At 37.3% G+C, this 23,827-nt stretch overlaps 1 protein-coding gene across 2 annotated transcripts in view; it reads right to left on the bottom strand.

The window, feature by feature from the left end:
- Positions 1-2,906: 2,906 nt before the first annotated feature.
- LOC115232541 (mitochondrial dicarboxylate carrier) overlaps positions 2,907-23,827 on the bottom strand; it is a 75,175-nt gene continuing 54,254 nt past the window's right edge. Inside the window, exons 5-10 of one of the 2 annotated variants that reach the window (XR_005004337.1) lie at positions 15,493-15,607; positions 12,372-12,464; positions 11,457-11,537; positions 8,420-8,476; positions 4,050-5,071; positions 2,907-3,512 (exon numbers count right to left, since the gene is read on the bottom strand). Coding sequence is in view for 1 of the 2 variants with exons in the window: in XM_029802480.2 (XP_029658340.1) it covers positions 4,976-5,071; positions 8,420-8,476; positions 11,457-11,537; positions 12,372-12,464; positions 15,493-15,607 (442 nt within the window). In the remaining variant the exon portion in view is untranslated. Of the gene's footprint in view, positions 5,072-8,419; positions 8,477-11,456; positions 11,538-12,371; positions 12,465-15,492; positions 15,608-23,827 lie in introns of both variants that reach the window. The other variant, XM_029802480.2, reaches the window with a different exon arrangement.

Genomic DNA, 23,827 nt, shown 5'->3' with positions numbered 1-23,827 from the left:
CTGGATGCCCTTCCTAATGCCAACCACATTCATATACATATATATATATACATAATACATATATATATATATACATAATACATATATATATACACATAATACATATATATATATATACACATAATACATATATACATATATATACACATAATACATATATACATATATATACACATAATACATATATACATATATATACACATAATACATATATACATAGGTGTATATATATATATATATATATATATATATATATATATATATATACTTATATATACATATATAGATTTGCATATGTGTATATATATATACTTCTATATACATATATAAATTTGCATATATGTATACATATACACACACACACATATATATATGTCAGTGGCTAGCATATAAAAAAATTACCATATCGGTAAAATTAATTTTTAAGTATATAATTATATTAAGAGTGCTGGAATGGAAGCACCAATATATGCTAGAAGTAGATGTGAAATACCTACAATCCACTCTAAATTTGTTCTCTAGTAGATGGAATGTATATGTGCGAAATGCATGTATATATTGGTATCTGTACGAATAGATTTATTGATATGTATACTCTCTCTTGTTTCAGTCATGTGACTGTGGCCATGCTGGAGCAGCATCTTTAGTCGAGTAAATTGACCCCACGACTCATTCTTTGTAAGCCTAGTAGTTATACTATCGGTCTCTTTTGCTGAACCGCTAAGTTACGTGGACATAAACACACCAGCATCAGTTGTTAAGCGATGTTGGGGGGACAAACATACATATATATACATATATATGACGGGCTTCTTTCAGTTTCCGTCTACCAAATCCACTCACAAGGCTTTGGTCGGCCCAAGGCTATAGTAGAAGATACTTGCCCTAGGTGCCACGCAGGGGGACTGAACCCGGAACCGTGTGGTTAGTAAGCAAGCTACTTACCACACGGCCACTCCTACGCCTATATGTATATATATTTTTTGCTTATATATTTGTTGGTGTATCTCTACTGAGGATTGCAAAGTAATCTTTATTACAGAGCATGAAATTTTAAGATATAGGATTATTCAACATTTTGTAAATCTTGTTTCTTACCTTGCATCCAGCTTGGGGTTATAAATAGAGAACAAATTTAAAGTAGATTGTAAGTACTTGAAATCTACTTATAGTGTATAGGCACTGGCATTCCAGTGCCCTTAATTATAACTATATTTTTATAATTATACAATTAAAAATTAATTTTACCAATACGGTCATTTTTTATATGCTTGCCACAGATATAATCATTTTACTGATTATATCCTCAATTTATAAGTATAAATAATTTTTGAGTACTCGAGTCCTTATTTCATGCTGCGGTACTGCACTTGATCCGTATGATTTCTGACATTAACCACATGGTCGAGATGGGCTAGTTGATGGAATGAATGTATACATGGGAAATGCATGTATATATTGGTATCTGTAGGAATAAATTTATCGGTATGTATATGTATTTTTTGCTTATATATTTGCCAGTGTATCTCTACTGAGGATTGCAAAGTAATCTTTATTACAGAGCATGAAATCTTAAGATATTGGATTATCTGACATTTTGTAAATCTTTAGCTCATTACCTGGGGTTATAAATAGGGGTTATTAGACCTGGGGTTATAAACAGAGAACAACTTTAGAGTGGATTGTAGGTATTTGACATCTACTTCTAATATTTAGGCATTGGCATTCTAGTGCCCTTAATTATAATTATATTTCAAAATATATATATATATATATTCATATATGTATATATATAGCACCAGGTGGTGCTATTAAGTTAGACATGGCCTGGGCCAATAATGGCCGAAACCTATCAAAGTATCAAAGTATATGCATATATATATACACACACATACATACGCCTAAAGATAGATATAGATAGAGAGATAAAGATAGATAGATAGATAGATAGATAGGTAGGTAGGTAGATTAGTAGATTGATAGAAGATGGAAAGACAGATATATGTGTGTATTACAAATTGAGGAATTCAATATATATATTGACTTCTTTGCTATTAGGACTTTTATACATAAATGCATACATACAAACACACACACATGGTCATATCTAAATATATATATACACATACATACATACACACACACACATATATAATATATATACACATATAAACTCACATAAAGGTTTTAATATCTGAATATGGAAAATGATTTATTTCTGTGATGTAAAAACAGTCGTTCATCTACCTGACATCAGACTGACATGTTAAAAATATATCATTTTCATTTATTGGCTCCATGAGAGAAAATTATTTTCCCCACCCAAAACTGATTCCTTAAAATAAACTATAAACAATAAAAATTGAAATTTTTTTAAAACATCACTTGTTTGGCTGCATTTCTAGAGCCATTAAGCATAGCTGCCATGAAGAATGAAGTCACCTGTACATGACACTGCAACAGACAGAGAGAGAGAGAGAGAGAGAGAGAATAGTTAACTCAGCGTGTGGCATGTGTGTGTGTGTGTGTGTGTTTATGTGTGTGCAGATATGATTGTTTCTCTTAAAGAGAGAGAAAGAACAGGAAAAGGAAAAAAAAAATGGTAATAACATTTTCATAAATTTGACTGTAAAAACAAATGTAGCTGACTGTAAATACTGTGATGCAAGAATTTATAGAAGAAATCTGTGTCAAACATGTGACAATGAAGGCAAAAGCTGTGTCTCACATGTATAATCAAACTGGGGAAAAAAAAACCTCACCCAAGTTTGTGACTGAGTTAAGAGAAGTCATCGCATGGATATGACTGCAATGATAAAAGCTAGCATATATGGATGCTTGTAATATCAAGAGATATCACATAGGTAAGACAGCCATGTCCATAAACATCATATAAGAGTGTTTTATCAATAGACATTATATAAGGCTACCATATCCATAAGCCTCATAGATATTATATAAGGCTGCCATATCAATACACATCATACTAGAGAGATTTCAATGGTTTCCTCCATTTAAGGATTTTATGGTAGTAAAAGTCTTCATACAAATAAGATTGCAATGGAAATGTTTTCATATTGCATTTAGCATGATTGCAGAGCGCTACTCATAAATGCAATGAAATAAAGCTTTCATACAAAGATAAGTGCAATAGTAGAGATTTCATACAAGTATGAAAGCAATTGTAAAAGCCTCTATACTTGTATAACTGCAATGGAAAGAGTCTTCATACTAGTATGACTGCAATGGAAAAAGCCTTCATACTAGTATGACTGCAATGGAAAAAGCCTTCATACTAGTATGACTGCAATGGAAAAGGCCTTCATACTAGTATGACTGCAATAGAAAAAGCCTTCATACTAGTATGACTGCAATGGAAAAAGCCTTCATACTAGTATGACTGTTATAGAAGATGCCTTCATATAAGTATGACTGCATTGAAAAATGCCTTCATACAAGTATGACTGCAATTTTAAAAGTCTTCATACAAGTATGACTGCAATGCAAAAAACCTTCACAAAGGTATAAGAGAGGTGATGGTACAATGTTGGACAAAGATGATTATACACACTAATATGCAGGCCTGAGCAAGACATTTCGAAGAATCTGGCAATTGTCCACACATGTAAGTTTCCCCTCTCCATGCCAACAGTGTTTATCCAAGAGAAAAGCCAGCTTGGGCTGATACAGCTTGGCACCAGTGTTGTCACAGGATTGCTGTCAGAACACTAAGAGCCAAAACCAATAGTACAAGGTACCTTGCCTGATCTAACAATTCTGCCAATCCATCACCTTAGATTGGTACTTTTTTCATTGATTCTGAAAGGATGAAAGGCATGGTTGACCTTGGTTGGATTTGAACCCAGTGTCCAGAGAGTTAAAACAAATACTGCTGAATATAATGCATCAAATATGAGAGGAATTATATTCAATGTTCTAATGTATCAATTTGCTATGTTATACAAGTATGAGCACAATGGAAAAAGCCTTTATACAAGAATGGCTGCAATAGGAAAAGCCTTCATGCAAGTATGACTAAATGGAAAGACTTCATACAAGTATGACTGCAATGGAAAAAGCCTTCATACAAGTAGGAGCACAAAGGAAGAAGCCTTCATACAAGTATGAATGCAATGGAAAAAGCCTTCATACAAATATGACAAACTATAAAGCTGTCATAAAAGTATGACTACAGTGTTAACAACCTTTATACAAATATGATGCAATGGCAAAAGAAGGCAATGGTTGTCATACTAGTACAAATAACCTTCATATGAATCTCTGATTGAAATGAAGACTTTCTTACAAGTATGACTGCAAGGGCAAAAACTATCATGCAAATATGATTGCAAAGCAAAAACCAGCATTCAAGCAATACTGAAATTGTATAAACTGTCCTGTGAATGATAGAAAGCATTTGATTGTATACATTGGAAAATAAATCCATGTCATATGCATGTAATTGTGATGGAAAATGCTATCACAAAATTGTAATAACAATGGTGTAAAAACAGACAGTTGCTCATGTGCGACTGCAATTATAAAACAGTCCAATATTCTTTGACTAGAAAGGTAAGGTATGTCAGTCACTTTTGACAGCCATGAAAAAGTGAAAAATGTTATTGGTAATGTTATCTGCAATGTAAGGAATAAGACACTTGTGAGTGTGTAACAGCAAAGAGAAATAAGTCACCTCTCTCTCTGATTGTAATAAAGAATACAAGTTACCTCCCTAAGAGCAGTTGACAGTGTGTAGACTTCATAAAACAGTAGAAATCAATTGATATAAATTTGACTTATTTAAAATAAATATCATTTCAGTTATAAAATAAAATTTCCTCTTACAAAATTTTTTTATAGTAATGAGCCAAATATTTACTAAACCCACCAAATATATTCAAGTTTTTTTACGAGAAGCTAAAACACGGAACCAAACCTAAGTACAGAGTTCTATTCACTAAAAGTCAAAATGGTATTATACATCATCGCCAAAATTCATTCGAATTTGTTCAAGGAAGATGAATGTGAAAACAGTGTGTGGACCAAGTCGTACAAAGGCTGGTATGAAACCCTGCAAATAAACAACAAAATAGGATCAATTAAAAACTGAATTAAAAGTACAGAAATATAACGAAAGGAGGCATTTTGATGTATGCTGCATCCAAGAGATAAGGTGGAGAGGGGCTTCAGCCAGATTCCTCACAGGCAAAACTCATAGGTATAGAATCTTCTGGGAAGGTAACAGTGATGGGGTAGGCAGTGTGGGCATACTTCTTGCAGAGAAACGGGTGGATAAGGTCATAGAGATAGCCAGAGTAAGTAATAAAGTGCTTAAGCTCAGGCTAGTCTTGCAGAATAGCATAGCATCAATTATCCCTGTCTATACCCCACAAGCAGGCCAACCAAATGCACAGAAGGACCATTTTTATGATGTTCTCCTGCAGGCTACCTCTAAGACAAATGACAAAGATCTCATCTTTGTGGCTGGGGACTTCAATGGTCATGGTGGGCAGCAGCCCAGTATTTTCCATGGTGTACATGGGGACCATGGAACTGGTTCACAAAACAAAGAGGAAACAAGGTTACTGGAGTTCTGTAATGCAAATTACCTGCTTATCTGCAACAACAACTTCAGGAAGCCGACCAGCCACCTGATAACCTACCAATCAGGTGGCTATGCTAGCCAGATCGATTACATTCTCACCAGGCAGCAGGATGCATGGTTGCTCTTAAATACAAAGACCCACCCTGGTGAAGAATGTATCCCCCAGCATAGACTAGTTGTTAGTAATTCTAGACTCCAGGCCAGAAGCAGACCAATCTGAAAAAGAAGGATTTGGAAGCTTAAGAACCCTTCATGTGCTCAGAGATTTAAGGACATCCTAAGTGAGAAATTTTATGAGGAAGGAGGAGCTACAAACTTGTGACATAAAGAGCAACTGGGAATTCCTATGGGACAGCTTGCTGAGAGCCACAGACCAAATCTGTGGGAGGTGCGAAGTCCTAACCAGACCTAAGGTAATGTCATGGTGGTGGAACAATGCAGAAGACAAGACCATTAGAGCAAAGAAACAGGCCTGGAAGGACTGGAAGAGTGGGGGTAGCAGGGAACTGTATTAGATAGTGCGAAGGTAAGTTAGGCGACAGGTATATCTAGCTAAAGAAGAAGCAGAAAAGAAGTTTGCCTATGTTCAGTGACGTGAGGACCAAGGAATTGAAGTGTTTCAGATTGCAAGACAATGTGTGAGAGAAAACTGTGATATCATAGGAGAGAAATGTGTCTGAATGGATAATGGTGCACTTGCATTTAATGGTTCTGCAAAGAAAGAGGCTTGGAAATGCCATTATGAAAGACTGCTGCAAATGGAGAATGAATGGGAGGAGGCGAGTCTGCCAAATGTTGACCCAGCTGAGGGACCAGCTATCCAAATTGACAGTTCCTTGGTAGATAAAGCAATTAATGATATAAAGTCAGGGAAAGCCCCCAGTCCATCAGGAATAACTGCTGAAGTGCTTAAAATATCTGAGGGTGTGGGTTAAAATATCTGACGGTCTAGTCACCCATATTCATGGACCATGAAGGAGTCATAACCAATGACTGCTGTAGTAGCACCATAGTCAACTGCTACAAAGGTAAAGGTGATGCCTTACATAGAAATAATTACAGAGGTGTCAAATTGTTGGATCAGGTGATGAAAGTTATGGACAGAGTCATAGCCTAACTAATTAGGGAGGAGTTAGCCTAGATGAGATGCAGTTTGGTTTTGTGCCAGGCAGAAGCACCACTGATGCTATATTTCTGATAATGCAGCTGCAGGAGAAATACTTAGCCAAAGATAAACTTCTGTACTTGGCCTTTGTTGACTTGGCGAAAGCCTTTGACTGGGTTCCCCGATTCCTTAACTGGTGGTCAAAGTGGAAACTAGGGATACATCCCTGTACAAGCCATGTATAGGGATGCTACCAGTAAGGTGAAGGTTGGCAATGAATACAGTGAAGAATTCAGGGTACAAGTAAGGGTTGCAGCAGCAACAAATATCTGTCTCCCATGCTGGCACAGGTTGGACAGTTTGACTGAATCCAATCAGCCGGAAGACAGCACTGAGCTCCAATGTCTGTTTTGGCATGGTTTCTATGGCTGGATGCCCTTCCTAATACCAACGACTTTAAGAGTGTACTGGGTGTTTTTTTCATGACCAACACAAGTGTGGTCACCAAGTAACTTGCAAAAGAAAGGAAAAGACCCCTTGACTGAGCAGGGTAGAACATAGAGGGAGGTGGCTCTATGCCAGGTGCCGAGAGGCTAAAGTGTAATAAAAGGGCAGGTACAGGTATTTTGCTTCAGAGGAGATACATGGCTTTCCTACATTATATAAGGGTGGATGGAGGGAGCTGAAAAGAAGTCAAAGCTGATGGTGACAAGACGTCAGAGCATACCCACAAGGTACAAGTGAACATAAGACAGAATATGAACACAGAATTAGGAAGGGTGGATAGATTTGCTTTTGCTTGTGATTATTGCATGTCTTTATTTTTTTTGCCCTTTACAGTTAAAGCCATGCTACAAGATGAGAGTGGGGTAAGATCTTCTCAACATTTCCAGTTCTTAACAGAATTGCATAAATTTATCAACAGGAAATGGTTGCAATTAACAAAGTCAAAGCTTGTTGAGCTCAGTTTCTGTGTGGAAAGGTAGTAATATTTGGGCCTCGAATACTTCTCATAATAAACATATTGCCCAAATCAGCTTTTCAAGAAATGAAGCCCTCAGAAACATTCTTCTGGCAGCAATTTAAAACAATATATAAATTCTTCAATTATATAACTTCTGATTTTGGTACATTCTGATTTTAATTCTTCTGATATCAACCCACCTAAGATTTCTCTAGTTCTATGCTACAAAATTCCTGCTTAAAGTGGTCAAAAACTTCCCATTAAAATTGCATGCTAATTCATGTTTCATGCATCATTTTAATAATGACAATGTTAGTTTATTAAATTGTTCATTATTTTCAAAACTGATTGAAATAAAAAGCAGTTTCAACAAAATATTTAAGAAAAGAATTACTACCTTCAGAGAGCTGCATTCATTTCAAAACAGAGTGTAGCAACTATTTACAGAACTTAGTTGAACAAATCAACTTCTGTACTTATGATTCAGTGCTGAATCTTGTGTTGCAGCACTGGATGCAAATTCTTTCAGAATCATACAGCATCTTTAACTTCAGTTAATGAAGAATTACAATATAAGAAAGTGTGCTGGAGATTTTACCAATACTAACCACTTCCTGCGAGTATAGATTTAGCATAGAACACAAGAGAATATTTTAATTATGGGATTTTCAATAGATTCACAATAATCTTTCTGTTCCAGGGGATTCTTTTGTTGAATTTTTTAGAAATTAACATTTATACTTACTTTAAAAAAACCTGATGGACCATTTCTGCTAATCTCAATAGCACAGGCTAGAATGTTCTGAAAAACGAAAAGAAGAAAACAAAACAAAATAATATGGTAGAATCTATGAATGATAAGCTTGCATTTTTAAGAACATTTAACATCAAAGAATTATCTGCTGAAATGGAATTGGTCAGAATTGTTTACATTTCAAATGAAAGATGATTACTAGGGCTTCCAATGTTAAGAATCAGTTCAAAGAACATAGATTCACTTAGTGTTTGTAGATTAGTGATAGAGAGAGAGAGAAAGATAAAAAGAAAGAAAGAGAGTTGGTCTAAATATTTGTATCACTCAACAAAGTTGATTTTCTCTTTTAAGTTCTTTGTAAAAATCTAATCTAGTTTACTATAAATTGTGTGCATTTTCCTTTTATCATATTTTATAGAACAAAGTTTGACAACATTTTAATATCCACTTTTGATTAGATTCATTTCTAATGTTCCATAAAACATTCAATCATGGAGAAATATGTTGCTTAGAAAAAGGAAAAGGTTGGTGACAGGAAGAGCATCAGGTAAAAAAAATGAGTTGCAGCAGCAGCAGCACTACCACCACCACAACCACCATCTTTTTAACATCCACTTTTCCATACTTGCATTAGTCAGATGGAATTCATTAGAGCAGATTTTCTAGGGTTGGATGAATTTCCTGCCATCAATCCTCACGAATTTCTAAGTGAGGTAATATTACCTTCTGGCTGGACCGTTTTTCATGGGAGGCTGGAAATGAGGGATTCTGCTTGTATCATCATCATCATCATCATCGTTTAACGTCCGTTTTCCGCGCTAGCACGGGTTGGACGGTTTCGACCGGGGTCTGGGGAGCTCGGGACTGCCCCAGGCTCCAGTCTAGTCTGGCAGTGTTTCTACAGCTGGATGCCCTTCCTAACGCCAACCACTCCGCGAGTGTAGTGGGTGTTTTTTACGTGCCACCTGCACAGGTGCCAGAGGGGTCTGGCATCGGCCACGTTCGGATGGTGCTTTTTATGTGGGGGGGGGGTGCAGAAATATAGGGAAGCACCAGTGGGGAGGGGTGGTTCAGAGAAATGATGACAGGTTCTAGGCAAGTAGAACGTAGGATATCGAGAGAGGGGTAATGCATGGTGAAATAGCGTATTGAAGAGTGGGGGGGTTCGAAGAGTAGACACCTATAATGGTGGTGGGAGAAGCGACATCCGGTATAGATGGAGCAAAAATATAGATATCCAGTATTGGTGGTGGGGGTGGGTAGGGCGGGTGCACCGCGAAGATACGAATGTTGATTAATACGAGGAGAAATGATATGAAATGAATAAGATTAGATAAGATAGACAGACAGAGAAATTTGATAAAATTATGAATGGTCAGTAAAGAGTTGAAAATAGCAATTCAAAACACCTATCTTGTTCGCAATCGGAAATTCACAGCTTGTAGATGGAGAGAGAGAGAGAGAGAGAGAGAGAGAGAGAGAGAGAGAGAGAGAGAGAGAGAGAGAGAGATAGTACATGTGAATTAGAGAGAAAAGGCTTCAAGATGGCACGAAGATACGAATGTTGATTAATACGAGGAGAAATGATATGAAATGAATAAGATTAGATAAGATAGACAGATAGAGAAATTTGATAAAATTATGAATGGTCAAAGATAGACAGAGAAATTTGATAAAATTATGAATGGTCAGTAAAGAGTTGAAAATAGCAATTCAAAACACCTATCTTGTTCGCAATCGGAAATTCACAGCTTGTAGATGGATGATGATAATCATTTATAGCTATCCCATCATATAAAGACAAGGAGACACAAACACACACACACATAATTAAATGCATATATGATGATGATGATAGATTCCAGTCATTAGACAATGTATGAGGGTTCAACAATTTCTTACCAAACAACCACACAGATAATTTGTTTATAGTGAAGGCCGATGCCAGCGCCGCCTTGACTGGTGTCCGTGCTAGTGGCACATAAAAAGTACCAACCATTGTGGATGTTGCCAGCCTCCTCTGGCCCCTGTGCTGGTGGCACGTAAAAAGCACCCACTACACTCATGGAGTGGTTGATGCTAGAAAGGGCATCCAGCTGTAGAAAAATTGCCAGATCAGATTGGAGCCTGGTGCATCTGCTGGCTCTTGAGACCTCAGTCAAACAGTTCAACCCATGCCAGCATGGAAAACAGACGTTAAACGATGATGATGATGATGATGATGATAATCAAATGTTTGTGTAGACATACACTCACTCCCTCCATCAAATCAACATTACATGTATAGGTGCAACAGGTGCCATATATCAGATGACGAAATGATCACAGAGCAACATGAAATGAAGTGCTTTGCTCAAGAACAAAACACAACACCCGGTCTGGGAATTGAACCCATGATCTTGCAATTGTGAGTGCAACACCTTAACCACTGAGCCACACACATCTGTACACATTAACTATATACTTATATATACCCAGTACGCTCTGTAAAGTAATTGGTGTTAGGAAGGGTATCCAGCTGTAGAAACCACGACGGAACGGACAATGGAGCTTGGTGCAGCCTTACCAGTTCCTGTCAAACTATCCAATCCATGCCAGCATGGAAAACAGATGATAAACGATGACAATAATATATACATCATCATTATCATTTAGCATCTTTTTCCATACTGGCATGGGTTGGACGGTTGACCAGGGCTGGTAAGCTGGAGAGCTGCACCAAGTTCCAGTCAGATTGGGCATGGTTTCTATGGCTGGATGCTCTTCCTAATGCCAACCACTCCAAGAGTGTAATGGTTGCTTTTTATATAACACTGGCATCTGCCACAACTATGATTTCACTTGGCTTGATTAGTCTTCTTCTGAAGCATGGCATAGTGCCAAAGGTTTCAGGATACATATAATATGTGTGTGCATGTGTGAAGTGTGTAAAGTGTGTGTATATATATAGAGAGCTTCAGATAACAATCATGCAATTTCATATTGATTACACTAGTTAGAGGTTTTTGTTTGAGTATATAATTTTTACCTTGTATGTTCCAGGTGGAGCATTCATAATTCTTGTTTTCATGACATCTAGAGGCATAGTGAGAAGAGTTGCAATTGTACCCTGCAATGGAAATATAAGTAGATAAGAAAACAATCTTTTGCTTCAACCCTTTGGGTATTAACTCACCGGGTTCAATGAAACAAATTCCATTTTAATGTGATGTAAATTATAACCTTCTTTCAAAATTGCTCATTATCAACTGTTGAGAGAAATCACTAGACACTTGCCACCTAATTGGGGGTTTGCTGCTCTTCATTTTAACTGTCCTGTGACTCTCAACTAGTATCATGGAAGACACAAAGGTAATTTTCAAGGCTTTTTCTAGTTACATTTTCCATGCCCAGAAATATGATAAATATTATTTTGGATGCATTCCATTTACTTGGCTAGTCTTATGCAATGCAGAACTAACTTTGCTGGCTGCTGTTATCACTCTGAACACCAAGCCATATCAGATATTTTACTTTGGAGGTTTTTTGTATCCAAAAAGAAGATGAAAACCACCCAGCAACATTGATGTTATTGGCAGAGTCACACAAAATAAAAACTGAAGAACTACCAAAGTCAACAGAACATGGATTCCTGGCATAGTGAGTAAAAGATGCATTTCAGTTGTAGCCATTTGAAGAATAAGATCTCAAGATGAAGATGTGTTCTTGACTTGTAGTGGGTAAAAATATCTTAAGTGATTGCATTTTTAGTTGGTTTTTTTTGTAACAAATTCCACTAAAACTTCAGTTGAATTTGAGATATCTTTTAAAGTTTATTCTTTAAAATTTCCATTGTTGTTATGAGTAATTCAGAAGAATATATAGCTGGCATGCATGCATGCATCCATCCATCCAAACCCACCCACACACACACAAAATATGAGAAACTTTTGTGTGTACTTACTGCCATAATACTGGAAGAAAAGTGTGTGACAAGATTGTCTGAGAAGAAACCTGTGGCCAGTAGAGATGATTTGATCTGGTCATAACAAGCAAGCTGAAATTCAAAGAAATATGTAAGACTTCATATTACACACCAAATAAATTAGGAAAACAACTGTAAACAATTTCTGAAATATTTCAGAGAATAAATAATAGTAAAACTAAATGTTATGTAACAATCTAAAATAATAATAAAAAAAACATATAAGTTATTCCAATAACAAATTGTTGTAACCCAAATTGAAGACTTCAACCACCTACTATAGCCTCAGGGTGACTTAAATCTTGTGAGTAGATTTGGTACACAGAATCTGAAAAAAAAATCCCATAATATATGTATACATGTGATTGGAGGTGGTGGAGGTGGTGGTTACAGTTCCTTGCTTGACATTGCATGATAGCTGCAAACAAGTGTCACTGAAATATAAGCAGTGTTGTTCATTTCCAGTCACCCATGAAAACATATTAAGCTTGGAAACAGGTGAGGATTAGTGACAGGAAGTACATCAAGCTGCAGAAAAGCTGCCTCAGTAAATTGTTTGACCTATGCAAGCATATAAAAGTAGATATTTAAAAATGATAAAGATGATGATGACATTAGATATCAATCACTCATACTTTTGCTACCACCATTCACTTATTGTTGCATTTCTTTCTGTTCATCTTCTCAGTAACTAGCCTTAAGCAAACAGACACATCATAGGGTAGTGAACACTCTCTAGTCTTACAGGTTACAAGGCAACCTCACTAGTGCTGGTGCCAGGAATAAAGTGGCCCACAAAAGAGAGAAGATAAGATAGTTTGAAAGAACTTTTTAGTCATGTCATGGACAGTGCTGGTGCCATAATAAACATTTCTTAAAGTGATTGGTGATAGGAAGGGCATCCAGCTATGGGAACCAAGCCAAAAATGAAATGTCCAAGTAAAACCTGGTCCTCTGATCTACCTAGGAAGGCAGTGACTTCAAATAACTCAATCTGTAACAACCCATCCCGCCCAAGGAATGTAGTGTAAAATGATGACAGCCACAACAGTGGTAATAATGATGAGGAAGATGATGACTTAATTATACAGATGATTATATTTTCTATAAATAAAGCCTGAAGGAAAATAAAAGAGCAGCGGTGAGGTTTGAGATCACACAACCATTGAATTTTTAATAACATTTATGGTCTGTTAAACAGGTTGTGTCAGATTTAGAAGTAAAATAGTACAAACAAAATAAAGAAAAAAGTTTAAGTAGGTCAATAGATTAATTCAGTTCTGCTTTTAAATGTTTCTTTAAACATTTTGCTTTCATTTTCTATGCTAACATTATTTGAAATATTTTAAGGAAGATAAATATTTACATAGTTAAGAGACAACAGTCTTATTGTTTTTTTACAGTTGAATGTTCTAGTCACAACTATCAGCATCATCATCATTTAATGCCCGCTTTCTATGCCGGCATGGGTTGGATGGTTTGACTGAGGACTGGCAAGCCAGGAGGCTGCACCAGGCTTCAATCTGATCTGGCAAGGTTTCTACAGCTGGATACCCTTCCTAATGCCAACCACCCCGAGAATATAGTGGGTGCTTTTTATATGCCACTGGCATGGAACCAGTCAGGCAGCACTGGCATCTAGTTCATACAGAAGTAGAAATTGTTGTTATCCACATAGGCATGCAAAACAATATCAATGTTTAGTATCACTTTGTGTATTTCTTTGGCTAATTTCATGAGATGTACCACTTGTCTGGTTATGACAAATACCAAAAGAGAGTAGCTCCCAAGAACTGATATATTTTTGCAGAAAGGAGACTCACATAAAACACACTGAGAATGTAAGAAACTTAACTTTACAAGTATTTATTAATGAAACATGTAAAGGACAAAGGTTGTCAGGCTTTGCAGTCTTGAGAGCTATTAGCAAACTGTCATAAATTCAAATCTTACAACTATTATTTTTGCACTGATTGTGCTGAAACCTCTCTCTCTCTCTCTCTCATTGCTTGCTCCAGTTGTCAGACTGAAAAAAAAAACAGGACGCCACACCTACTTTCCAATTAAATGGTTAGTGGCACACAGTACAAAGAATATCTAGCTAGTTTTAATAAAATGCACTAACAAAAAAAAAAAAACACTATATGTGAGCAAGTATAGAAAAACAAATCTAAAATAGGAAAAATATAAAAAGGAAAAGAAACATTAGCCTCAATTCTTAAAGGACTTTTGGTGGATTACTTTAAAGATATAAGAAACAAAAAGAAAAAAAAATTGATATCTTGATTTAACTTGTGCTGATGAGCCTTAATATAGCAGAAAGAGGGCCTTACAAAGATATTCTGTAAATAATAAAGGATCTTATGATAAAACATGGTTGCTCTTCTCATTTTCCTTCCACTGAGAAAAGAAAGAAAACAAAAACTTGCCAACTTAAAAACTAGAAAAAAAAAAAAAAGAAGTGATTCCCTCTCCTGAAGTACATAGATGCTTCCTCTCCCTCCCTCCCTCTCTTTCTTTCTATCTCTCTCCCCCTTCTTTCTCTCTCACTCACTGCCATAATAACACATTCAGCAAGCAACAGATGCGGGAAAAAATAAACCATTTTGAGTTAATCGTATAAAACTTAATGAAATAATGATAAGACTTTAGAAATAAGAACTTTATTCCATGTGACCTAATAAATTAAAAAATAATAAAAGCAATACATCATATAGGTGCAGGAGTGGCTGTGCGTTAAGTAGCTTGCTTACCAACCATATAGTTCCAGGTTCAGCCCCACTGCATGGCACCTTGGGTAAGTGTCTTCTAGTATAGCCTTGGGCCAACCAAAGCCTTGTAAGTGGATTTGGTTGATGGAAACTGAAAGAAGCCCATCATGTGTGTGTGTGTGTGTGTTTGACCCCCCAACCATCGCTTGAGAACCGATGTTGGCGTGTTTACGTCCCTGTAACTTAGTGGTTCAGCAAAAAAGATCGATAGAATAAGTACTAAGTTTACAAAGAATAAGTCCTGGAGTCAATTTGTTCAACTAAAGGTGGTGCTCCAGCATGGCTGCAGTCATATGACTGAAACAAATAAAAGAATAAAAGAATAATACCTGACCAATTGTCACAAGAACTGCTCTGCTGCTGGCCATGGTAGCACCATTGAACATCCGTGCAGGCCCTTCTTCACGGACCACTCGATATAGACCATCGATGGCATGTTTATAACTGAAAATATTTGCAATTAGCAATGGAGAGAGAAAAAATATATAATTAAACATTCATTACATTTGCATTGCAGCAGGATTAGAGTAAAAAAACCCTTGAGGTTAGTGTTATGGTAATTGATGAGATATGGTGATTTTTACTGATTGTTTCCTTTGCTTCTCTGCAAAACTGTAGCATGCAAGATCAAAATATTTATGTGAAACAGAGTTATGGAACACCATTAGAAGGTTAAAAAAAATGTGCTGGCTGTAGGGTTAAGAAGCTCATTTTGCAACCATGTGGTTTGGGGGTTCAGTCCTACTGCATGGCATCTTGTGCAAGCATCTTCTACTATAGTCCTGAGCCATGAAACTGTATGAAAGACTGTCGTGTGTGTGTGTGTGTGTGCGAGTGTTTGTTTCTTTCAATGCTTGATAACCAGTGTTGGTTTGTTTCCATTCCCATAAATCTGCTGTTTGGCATAAGAGACTGATAGGAAAAGTACCAAACTTAAAAACACAAGCACTGATGTTGATGTGTTTGACTAAAACCTTCAAGGTGGTGCTCTAGCATGGCTGCAGTCCAAGGACTGAAACAAGTAAAGGATAAAATATCTGTGACTTTTGTGCCATGTAAACATCTCTCACATTATTTAGGAAAACAGTGAAAGCAATCAGTAAACAATGTCCAGTATGCTGCCTTGTAGTTGCATCTATTTATGTCTAATACTCTGCAAGGTACCATTTTCCAGTAAATATAACCCATTTCAGCTCAGTTAATTGAAGCAATGTGGAATGAAGTGTCTTACCCAAGGACATAGCACACTGCTTGGTTTAGGAATAGAAGCCACATCCTTGCAATTGTGAGTGCAACAGCCAAACTACTAGGTTATTGAGCGTCAAGTAAACAACAAGCTAAATCTGAAATAAATATTTGTTATTCTATCCCTACCTTTCAACCTTCTCTTTTCTTATGAGGTACATAATCTGTTTATGCAGTGCACAAATAGCAAATAGTAAAAGTTGAAAAGAAAACTATGAAAATAAAATTTGTGATGGGTATTTTATTTTGATGAAATTTTTATAAGGTAATCAGGGAAGGGGCAGTTATCATATCATTTACAGGCCCTCTGAGACTAGTGACAGTAATGGAGACAATGTTTTAATTTAACATTTGTAGATCATTATCTACAGAAAAAGTTTGGGTCTAGTGAAATTTTAGAGTGATATAGATCAGAGAAGAAAGACTGGGTTGTGTTTTATGTGGCTGTTTTGAGCATTGAACCTCACAGAGGCAAAGTGGCCGAGATCCTTTCAAATGCTGAGCCACACAGAGGCAAAGTGGCTGAGTTCCTTTTAAGTTTGGGCCTCACAGAGGCAATGAACAAGACCTTTGGCATTATGTTGTGCTTGAGAAGAAGAACCATCAAGCTGAGCAAAATCGCAGTCATGACAGATACCAGTGTCACACAAATGGCACCTGTGTTGTGGTACATAAAAGTACCCATTACACTCTTGGAGTCAATAGCATTAGGAAGGGCATCCAGCTGTAGAAAACCATACCAAATCAGACTGGAGTTTGGTGTAGCCTTCCAACTTACCAGCCCTGGTCAAACCGTCCAACCCTTGCCAGTATGGACAACAGACGTTAAATGAAGATGATGATGACTTGGTGGGATGTGTGAATCCCAGAGATGAAACAATAAAAATATTAAGAAGAAAGACAAGTGGAAGGTTAAGGCTCATATGGAGAGGATATGCAAAGTGCTAGTTCAGAAAAACAAAGACTATTGTAGTAGGAATACAAAAAGCAATGCATTTGTGAGAAAGACGGTTGGTGCCTGAGTCATTGGTAATAAGTCATCAGCTAAATGGCTTTTTATGTAAACAACACTCCAATGGAGAACTTATATAAGTTTTGCATAGAGTCAGCAAAAGACTTCAAAATTCCAGATCAGAGTCCAACATGTAAGATTATCAGGAATTAGGCACACTAGCTTTTTGTTAAAGTATGTCTCTAGAATAAGGCACCACTGTGTCCATAGGTACACAGGTGATATAACAGCCTTGGAAGGCAGCCAGGCAAGAAGGAGGACAAGTCTTAGCATGCATAATCATTAACTGTAAGTGCCTATGATGGGGTAATTACTAATGGAGTAAACCCTCAACAGAAAATAAGTTGGAAGAGAACTCATCTTCAAGACATATACATCCTGCAGAGAGTATGGACATGTAACAAATAGATAAGTATAGTGGTTGTATCTGACCTTCCCAACTTTCATCTGTAAAGAAGACAGGAATATTCATTCATTTAGATTAGGGGTGGGGAAACCCCACTTGCAGGCACAATTGCACCTGAAGGCTGGTATACTCATATGTACAAAATATAGTAAATTTTTCAATTACAAAATTTATACAATATTCATATGCCTATTTGCAACATAGGTTGCATTTCCACTACAACTTCAAATGATTAGGCTCGAACAGAACATTGTTCAGTAATTGCCATTTGAATGGAAATTTTGTTTTCACTACAAAACACATATTGCTAGGTTTGTACCAGGCTCTTGAGACCCAACTATACTCTAGCTGAAAAATCTCAGAAGTAATATAAGCATCCTAAATTCAGTGGTGATGTTAATGAAGACGTTACGCATTAAATAAATGTGTTAAACTTATCTTTATTAACGAATATCGAATTATATGTAGATATATATATGATTTACACAGATATAAGAGTTACAACTTGTGATCTGCCTGTGGATCTTTTTCTTTGGAAATTTTTGCCTGCCGCACTAAAAAATTTCCCCACTCCTAATTTAGAAAGTCAGTATCTGATCCAGGACACTGTATTTCCTGGCTCTCATTATCAAGGTGATGATCTGGCAGAATCGTTAGCACACCAGACAAAATGCTTAGAAGCACTTCATCTGTCTTTACATTCTGAGCGTAAGTTTCACCAAGATCAACTTTGTCTTTTATCCTTTTGGTGGTGGGGATGGAAGTGGGGTATCAATAAAATAAAGAACCGGTCAGGTGCAGTGGTCAATGTAATTCACTTAGCCCCTCCTCTTAAAATTGCAGGTGCTGTGGTTCAGTCTTTGGCAATACTATCCTTGGTAGATGAGAGACTATGAAGTCAGGCATTTGTACAGACTTTGATAGTTTTAGTAGTTATTCATGATTCACACAGCATAGCCAAATGGTTAAGAAGTTTGCTTCATAATCACAAAAAAAAAAAGCTCAGTTCAATTTCACTGAGTGAAATTGGGTAGGTGGAAATTGTGTGGAAACCTGTTGCATGAACTGCACTATTAAGTAAAGGTCCAGCCTTGTTGCACATTCTGTTGCAATGATTTTGCCAAAGAGTTACATTAAAGAACACATACCTGTGGAATACTCAACCAGTTATACACTAATTCAATGACCAGAAACTGTAATCTCTCACTATATCCTGATTCACCTATCGCGGTTTATTATTTAAGCTTACATTGATTCCTCTGCAGTGTTGCTTTGCATTTATAATAAAATAAATATCTACAAATTATATAAATAATTAAAAAAATATATAGTACAGTACTGTTTCTACTTTGTGGATTTTCACCTGTCACGGGGGTTTTGGAACGTAATACCCACGATAGTCGAGAAATTACTGTACTCAGTTGATCAAGCAACTGAATACTCAACAGTGGAACTTATAAAGATTCAATGAAGCATTTAGGTATAAGCAGAATTTAGGCTAGTTGAAATATGTGACAAACGTATTTCAACTGCTATTTCACACCTTTTTACATTAGAGAGATTTTTCTCTACGATAACTGCAGTGTATTTGTATTTTAGCTGTTGAAATATATGACAGACATATTTCAACCAGTCTAAATTCTGCTCATACCTAAACACTTCTTTACGTTAATGCTTCGTTGTATACCTCAATCGGGTGATTGATTGCATTGTGTTGCTATCAGCAGATGAATTGGAGGTTTCTGTTTATAGGTTCAGCACATGCCTTGCATGATGTGTTGCTCAGGTTGCATATAAATGATGCTTATCTGTGCATGGTTAAGAACTGAGGCACAACATCATGTACATAAGAGTAGTGAGTTGTTATAAAGTGACAACAAACAGGTTGTTAATGTACAGAAGGAAAAGTGTGGGAGGACATTACCAGATTAAGGTATACCAGAGATAATAGGATGTGGGTCGGAGAGAGGTCCATGGACACAGGCTGCAATGTTACAGACTGACAGGAAACTTCAGATCCTAAGAAAAAAATACAATATTTAGGCCAAGGTTCTATACTGGTGAGAAGATGGGAAATACTAACATTCCCAGAAGATCCAGTTATTATTCACAGTAGATTGGTAAAGAGAGATACCTACATTATATATTTAAAAAAATACAAGTTTACTATGGACTTCAAGTAATGCAGGTTCAATGATATACAATGACCTGCCAGAGCTAACTGCAACATACCTACAAATATGTGCTCCACTGACTTTGTTTTCTCTTTATTTTCAGTGAAAACACTTTTTGTAAAATAAATTCAGATATAATCAGAACTTGTGCCATCTGAAGCATATTTAAAGAAAATTTCATTAAAAAATATCCATTTTTCTTGAAGTTATGAAGAAACAAAGTCAGTGGGGCACATTTGTGTATGCACGCCCATTGCTTTAACATGTGTAATAGCAAGATTACGTTGCCATTGTACATCTACATAACAGCTTGCTTCACTTCACTTTCATTTTGCATGTAACAATATTTAATTATATAACTGCATATTATATATAGACAATATACTTCTTTTGTTTGGGTTGCATCAAAAGGGTGACAATAATGAGAATGAGATGGGGTCAGTTTCTTACTACATGTAAACATAAACAAGATAACAGTATTTATAATGATACTGTGTTTAGTAACAAATACTAACTGTATTAAAAATGCAACATAATATGTTGGCAGTAATTTGGTAGTAATTTTACATTTCTTTATAAATGTACGTTCTCTAAACATAATTGCATTTCGTCTTATAGCCTTACATTTTCTATTATTGATATTAGAGCTTCATTCATGTTGCATACTTTGCCAGCATTCTTTCCACATGCATGCCATTTGTATACTTAAGGCCCACCATTCATCTATTTTTCCTCATTCATGTTGCCTTTCCCCTCACACTTCTCCTTATACTCATCTTCATAACATGAGATAGCCTTGGACCTCCTCTACACCTCTCTTTTCCTTCCACCCTAACCACAGACTGACACCATCTCTGTCCCCTCTACATGCCCCTCCTCAATAGTATCTTCTCTCTTACTCTCTTAACTACACCCCCTCTTACAACTATAAATCTATTCCTTTCATTTCTCATCACCTTGCCTAAAATTATCTCACTCTCTCTCCCTCTCTTCCATTCTTCTTCAGTTATAGAGTACCTTTAGTCTTGCAAGTTGCAGGGTGGTTTCACTCGCCCTGGTGCCATAGAAAAACCTAACTAGTTCATTCTGTAAAGTGGTTGCCACTAGGAATGGCATTCAGCTGTAGAAGCCAAACCAAAACAGAATCTGGGGCACAATGCAGCCCTTTGACTTTTCAGATCCTGTTAAACTATTGGATGAAATGCTTAGTGGCATTTGTTCCGGCTTTTTACATTCTGAGTTCAAATCCTGCTGAGCTTAACTGTTCCACCTTTTGGTGTTGATAAAATGAAGTACATATCAAGTACAGGTATTGATGTAATCAACTTATCCCTCCTACTAATTTCCTGGCTATGGGCCAAAATTTGAAACATCACCATCATCATCTAACACCTGTTGCCCATGCTGGCATGGAATGGATAGTTTGACTGGGCTGGCACACTGAAAGGCTGTACCAGGCTTCAGTCTGATTTGGCATGGTTTTCTATGGTTGGATGCTCTTCCTAACACCAACCACTCCAAGAGTGTAATAGGTGCTTTTATGTGCCTCTGGCATGGGTACCATTTGCATGACACTGGGGTTCATTTATACACCACCAGCATGAGTGGCAATTTGCGTGACACTGGTATCTGCCACAACTTCAATTTTGCTTGGCTTGATGGGTCTTCTTCTCAAGCACAACACAATGCTAAATGTCTTGGTCATTGCCTCCATATTATAATTACTATTATTATTATCATTATTATTATTATTATTGTTATTATTATTATTATTGTTATTATTATTATTATTGTTATTATTATTATTAAGGTGGCAAGCTGGGACAATCATTAGCATGCTGGAAAAATTACTTAGCAGCATTGTCTAGCAAACAACTTGCATATGCAAGTGCTACCAGTCAAAATCTCCATATACCGGAAGCCAGCAAGTGTATGGGGTCATCAGGAGAGAATGTGCACCGTTTCGGGGCCTACCTCTCCTGGCTTAACTTTCTTGAACTGCATAAAAAAACTCTCTAGACTAGAGTTATTATATATATATAATATATATATATATATATATATATATAAATTAATAAATAAAACATATGCATATATACATACATATATGTATGTACCTACCTCTACATGTATATATACATGCATATATGGGTACAGGACACCGAAAAAACGTCGAACACAATGAGAAACAAAAACAGGGGACCTGTGGAAGAGGTAGACCCAGGAAAAGCTGGGTCGAGGTGGTGAAGCACGACCTTCGAACTCTAGGTCTCACCAAGGAAATGACCAGAGACCGAGACCTATGGAAGTATGCTGTGCGTGAGAAGACCCGGCAAGACCAGTGAGAACAATCAAAATCAAATCATATATCAGAAAGCAGGGGTTAAGTGACCCATTCGTTCGTGTCCGCTGTCAGCCTCGTCTGGCACCCGTGCCGGTGATACGTAAAAGCACCATTCGCTCGTGGCCGTTTGCCAGCTCTGCCTGGCCCCGTGTCGGTGGCACGTAAAAGCACCATCCGTTCGTGTTCATTGCCAGCCTCGCCTGGCCCCGTGTCGGTGACACGTAAAAGCACCTCCGTTCGTGGCCGTTTGCCAGCTCTGTCTGGCCCCGTGTCGGTGGCACGTAAAAGCACCATCCGTTCGTGGCCGTTTGCCAGCTCTGTCTGGCAACCGTGTCGGTGGCACGTAAAAGCACCATCCGTTCGCGTCCGTTGCCAGCCTCGGCTGGCCCCCGTGCCGGTGACACGTAAAAGCACCGTCCGTTCGTGGCCGTTTGCCAGCTCTGTCTGGCCCCGTGTCGGTGGCACGTAAAAGCACCATCCGTTCGTGTCCGTTGCCAGCATCGCCTGGCCCCGTGCCGGTGACACGTAAAAGCACCATCCGTTCGTGGCCGTTCGCCAGCTCTGTCTGGCACCTGTGCAGGTGGCACGTAAAAAACACCCACTACACTCGCGGAGTGGTTGGCGTTAGGAAGGGCATCCAGCCGTAGAAACACTGCCAGATCTGACTGGGCCTGACGAAGCCTTCCAGCTTCACAGACCCCAGTTGACCCGTCCAACCCATGCTAGCATGGAAAGCGGACGCTAAACGATGATGATGATGATGATGAAAACCAAGGAACTGGACATTTTTCTTAAACAACGAAAAGATAGAGTACAGGACAAATAACACAAGGAAAATTCCCCTTCTTCAGTCGCCATGGTTTCATCTACTCTGCGTTTCGAAGGTGAAGGCGATACGCATCTTCAATAGAAACTTTCCTTCCCGCGAAAAGCAAATTAAATAAAATTTGAGATCTTTTTGTGGAGGGGTAAAAATGGTAACAAAAACAGGACAGTAACAACAGTACAAAATATAAACAGTAAAAGACAGGACAAGAAGAATAACAAGACATATATATATATATATATACAGACACACACACATACACACGCATATCTATGTATATGTATGTATATATGTATGTATCGTTGTCATCATCACTTTTATGTCCACTTTTCCATGCTTGCAAGAGTCAGGCAATATTATTATTATTAAGCTGACAGAATTGTTAACACACTAGACAAAATGCTTAGCAGTATTTCACTTGTCACTATGTTCTGAGTTCAAATTCCGCTGAGGTCGACTTTGCCTTTCATCCTTTCAGGGTTGATAAATTAAGAACCAGTGAAACACTGGGGTCGATGTAATCGACTAGTCCCCCTCCCCACAAATTCCAGGCCTTGTGCCTAGAGTAGAAAGGATTATTATTATCATTATCATTAAGGCAGTGAACTGGTAGAATCATTAGCACACTGGACAAAGTTGACCTTTCAACTTTGCCTT

Source organism: Octopus sinensis, linkage group LG2 (assembly GCF_006345805.1).
Source record: "Octopus sinensis linkage group LG2, ASM634580v1, whole genome shotgun sequence".
NCBI classification, from domain to species: domain Eukaryota; kingdom Metazoa; phylum Mollusca; class Cephalopoda; order Octopoda; family Octopodidae; genus Octopus; species Octopus sinensis.
This window is presented reverse-complemented; position numbering and strand designations above follow the sequence as displayed.